Genomic DNA, 2347 nt, shown 5'->3' on the forward strand with positions numbered 1-2347 from the left:
ACACCCTGGTATCTTGCCAGGTGCCGTGGTTTTCATTTTTGGAAAAGTCAAACCAGCTGCAGCTCAGGACACGCTCACTGTCCTAAACCAGAGCCCGTCTACACTAGGAAGAAAAGCAGCTGGAACATTCTCCCTCTCGCCGGGCTCACGTACCGGCGGGAGGAAGAGATTGCACCTGCCTGATCGGGCTGAAAAAAAAAAAATGTTTTTACAAAAGGTATTGCCTACGTGTGAATATCTTGAAACAAGTAAATCTGGTTAGAGTCAGAAATTCAGTGGTTTAGTATGGAAGTTTATTTTTCGTCCTCCTCACACAGCAATGCGACCTGCATTGTGATCCAGTGACTCGGAGGCTTCTTCGTGGATAAATACACCGATGTTAAGAAGTTCGAAGGGAAGCCAGTTTCTGGCAAGGTCCTTGACCTCTCAGGTGTCTGGTAAACTGGGCATTCAAAAGTATAGCGTTCTGATTCTGAATCTGTCTGGTTAGAAGCATTTGGACTTTGGGTGGAAATCTTAAAAAAAAAAAATTCAAGAGTCAAATTGCATAGTTCAGGCAAACTAGTAGCTCACAGTTTCTAATATGCTAGATTTGGAGGATTTGTTACAAATTAAATACATTTAAGGTTAGGTGGTTATGTAACTTCACACGGAAATTATGCCTGAAAAAGTCCATTTTAAGGCGTAATTGTCATAGCTTTATAGAACATAATAAGAAAAAACATCGGATGTGGGCAAAACATCTATTTTAGGGCTTAGCGATATTTTAGGCTATTTTAAATGGTTTCCCGTCTGAAGTATATTGTCAAATTTCCATAGCGAGATCATGGGGAATGAGAAACAGAGGGGGCGGTTTGTGTTTCTGACGGGGAGCTCCGAGGTTTAGGATTCGCGATAAAACATTTGGGTGGTTACCTTGGTTGGCAAGAAGTATATTTCGGGAAAATCACAACACATTTCATAAGGCAGCGAGTCTTCTAATATCTTTTGTTCATGATTCCACCTTGCCCCCTCGATGAACAAACCAAAAACGTGAACGCCGATGTGTTTGGAGTCTGTGCCCTGAGATCAAAGAAAGGTGATGTTAGTGGGTCCCCAGCAGGTGGCTTCCTTTTAACAGGAGCTCCATTCCCAGGAGCAGGAGCAGGGCAGTGACAGAGAAAGCGGGTGGCTCCCTGTCCAGCCCAGTGAGGGACCACCGCTGCGCGAGGCAGGTCTTCCCAGGTTCTAAGGTGGGCTCTTCAACAAGTTCAGAGGCTTCGGTCTACACGTGAGGATCCCGAATCGACAAGTAGAACTCCGAATTTTCAGAATTATAACCGTTAGCCTCGCTTTTTAGAAGAGAAAGAGAACAATAACAAAACGAGGTAAAATCCACCGTGCTGACACTTTGTCACCTACTTCTACCACTGTGGCTGCAATGGTTCATTCGGGAATTTTAATTTAAATTTGAAAAGTCTAGGAGGGGTTCTACATCAGATCTTTGACGTGAAAAGGGTTAAATGCGTTTCCGATAAATTCTGTTAAGTAGAAAATTTTGTCGCCAATTTTGGGGGGTCCCAGGTGTATCCTGGGTGGGCCCGTAAGGTGTGTGGAGGAGCTGGGTGGCCCAGCATGATGTCCCCCGGGAAGGCTCGACAATTATGAAACACTTAGGAAAATAATCTGACGATAATTTCCTAAGACCAATGTGAAGAAAACAAAACTGACTAAAGGATACCAATAAGCTGACGAAATGGGAAGACAAGTCACACTGCTATATGGAAAAACTCAGTGTCAAAAGGTGGCAATTCTCTCCCAAATCTACATGTAAGTATACTGAAACCTGACCCAAATCCCAGCGGGGTGTTTAAAAAGGTGACATGTGATCGGCCTAGTCTCAAATTCATCTGGAAGACAAAAGCGTGCAAAAGTCAAGACAGTTTTAAAAAGGAACGAAGGAAGACAACACGGATGTCAGCATGGCCCAAAGCCATCTGCAGATTCGGGGCAATCCCTATTAAAATCCCAACGATAATTTTGGCAAAAATAGAGAAATCCATCCTAACATTCATATGGAATCTCAAGGACAACCGAATAAACAAAATGATCTTGAAGAATAAAGTTTGAGGTCTCGCGCTTCCTGATTTCGAAGCTTCCCTCAAAGCTACAGTAATTAAGACTGTGCCACTGGCATAATGACAGCATGTAGAATAATACGGCAGAATAGAGAACTGGAAATAAACACTCAGGGATGCGCTCAAATGATGTGCGGTGTAGGTGCCATGATGTTCAGCAGGGGAAGGACAGCTTCTTCAACAAATGGTGTCGGGAAAGTCGGATAACAACACACAACATGGATTGTTAA

General features: G+C 43.5%; 1 protein-coding gene across 1 annotated transcript in view; it reads right to left on the bottom strand.

Annotated features, from left to right (window-relative positions):
* Window positions 1-293: 293 nt before the first annotated feature.
* Window positions 294-2347, bottom strand: part of DNAH14 (dynein axonemal heavy chain 14) — a 221193-nt gene continuing 219139 nt past the window's right edge. Inside the window, exons 80-81 of the mRNA XM_011360885.1 lie at window positions 916-1062; window positions 294-515 (exon numbers count right to left, since the gene is read on the bottom strand). Of these exons, the coding sequence (XP_011359187.1) occupies window positions 294-515; window positions 916-1062 (369 nt within the window). The remainder of the gene's footprint in view (window positions 516-915; window positions 1063-2347) is intronic.

The sequence above is a fragment of the Pteropus vampyrus genome, unplaced genomic scaffold (genome assembly GCF_000151845.1).
Source record: "Pteropus vampyrus isolate Shadow unplaced genomic scaffold, Pvam_2.0 Scaffold60, whole genome shotgun sequence".
NCBI classification, from domain to species: domain Eukaryota; kingdom Metazoa; phylum Chordata; class Mammalia; order Chiroptera; family Pteropodidae; genus Pteropus; species Pteropus vampyrus.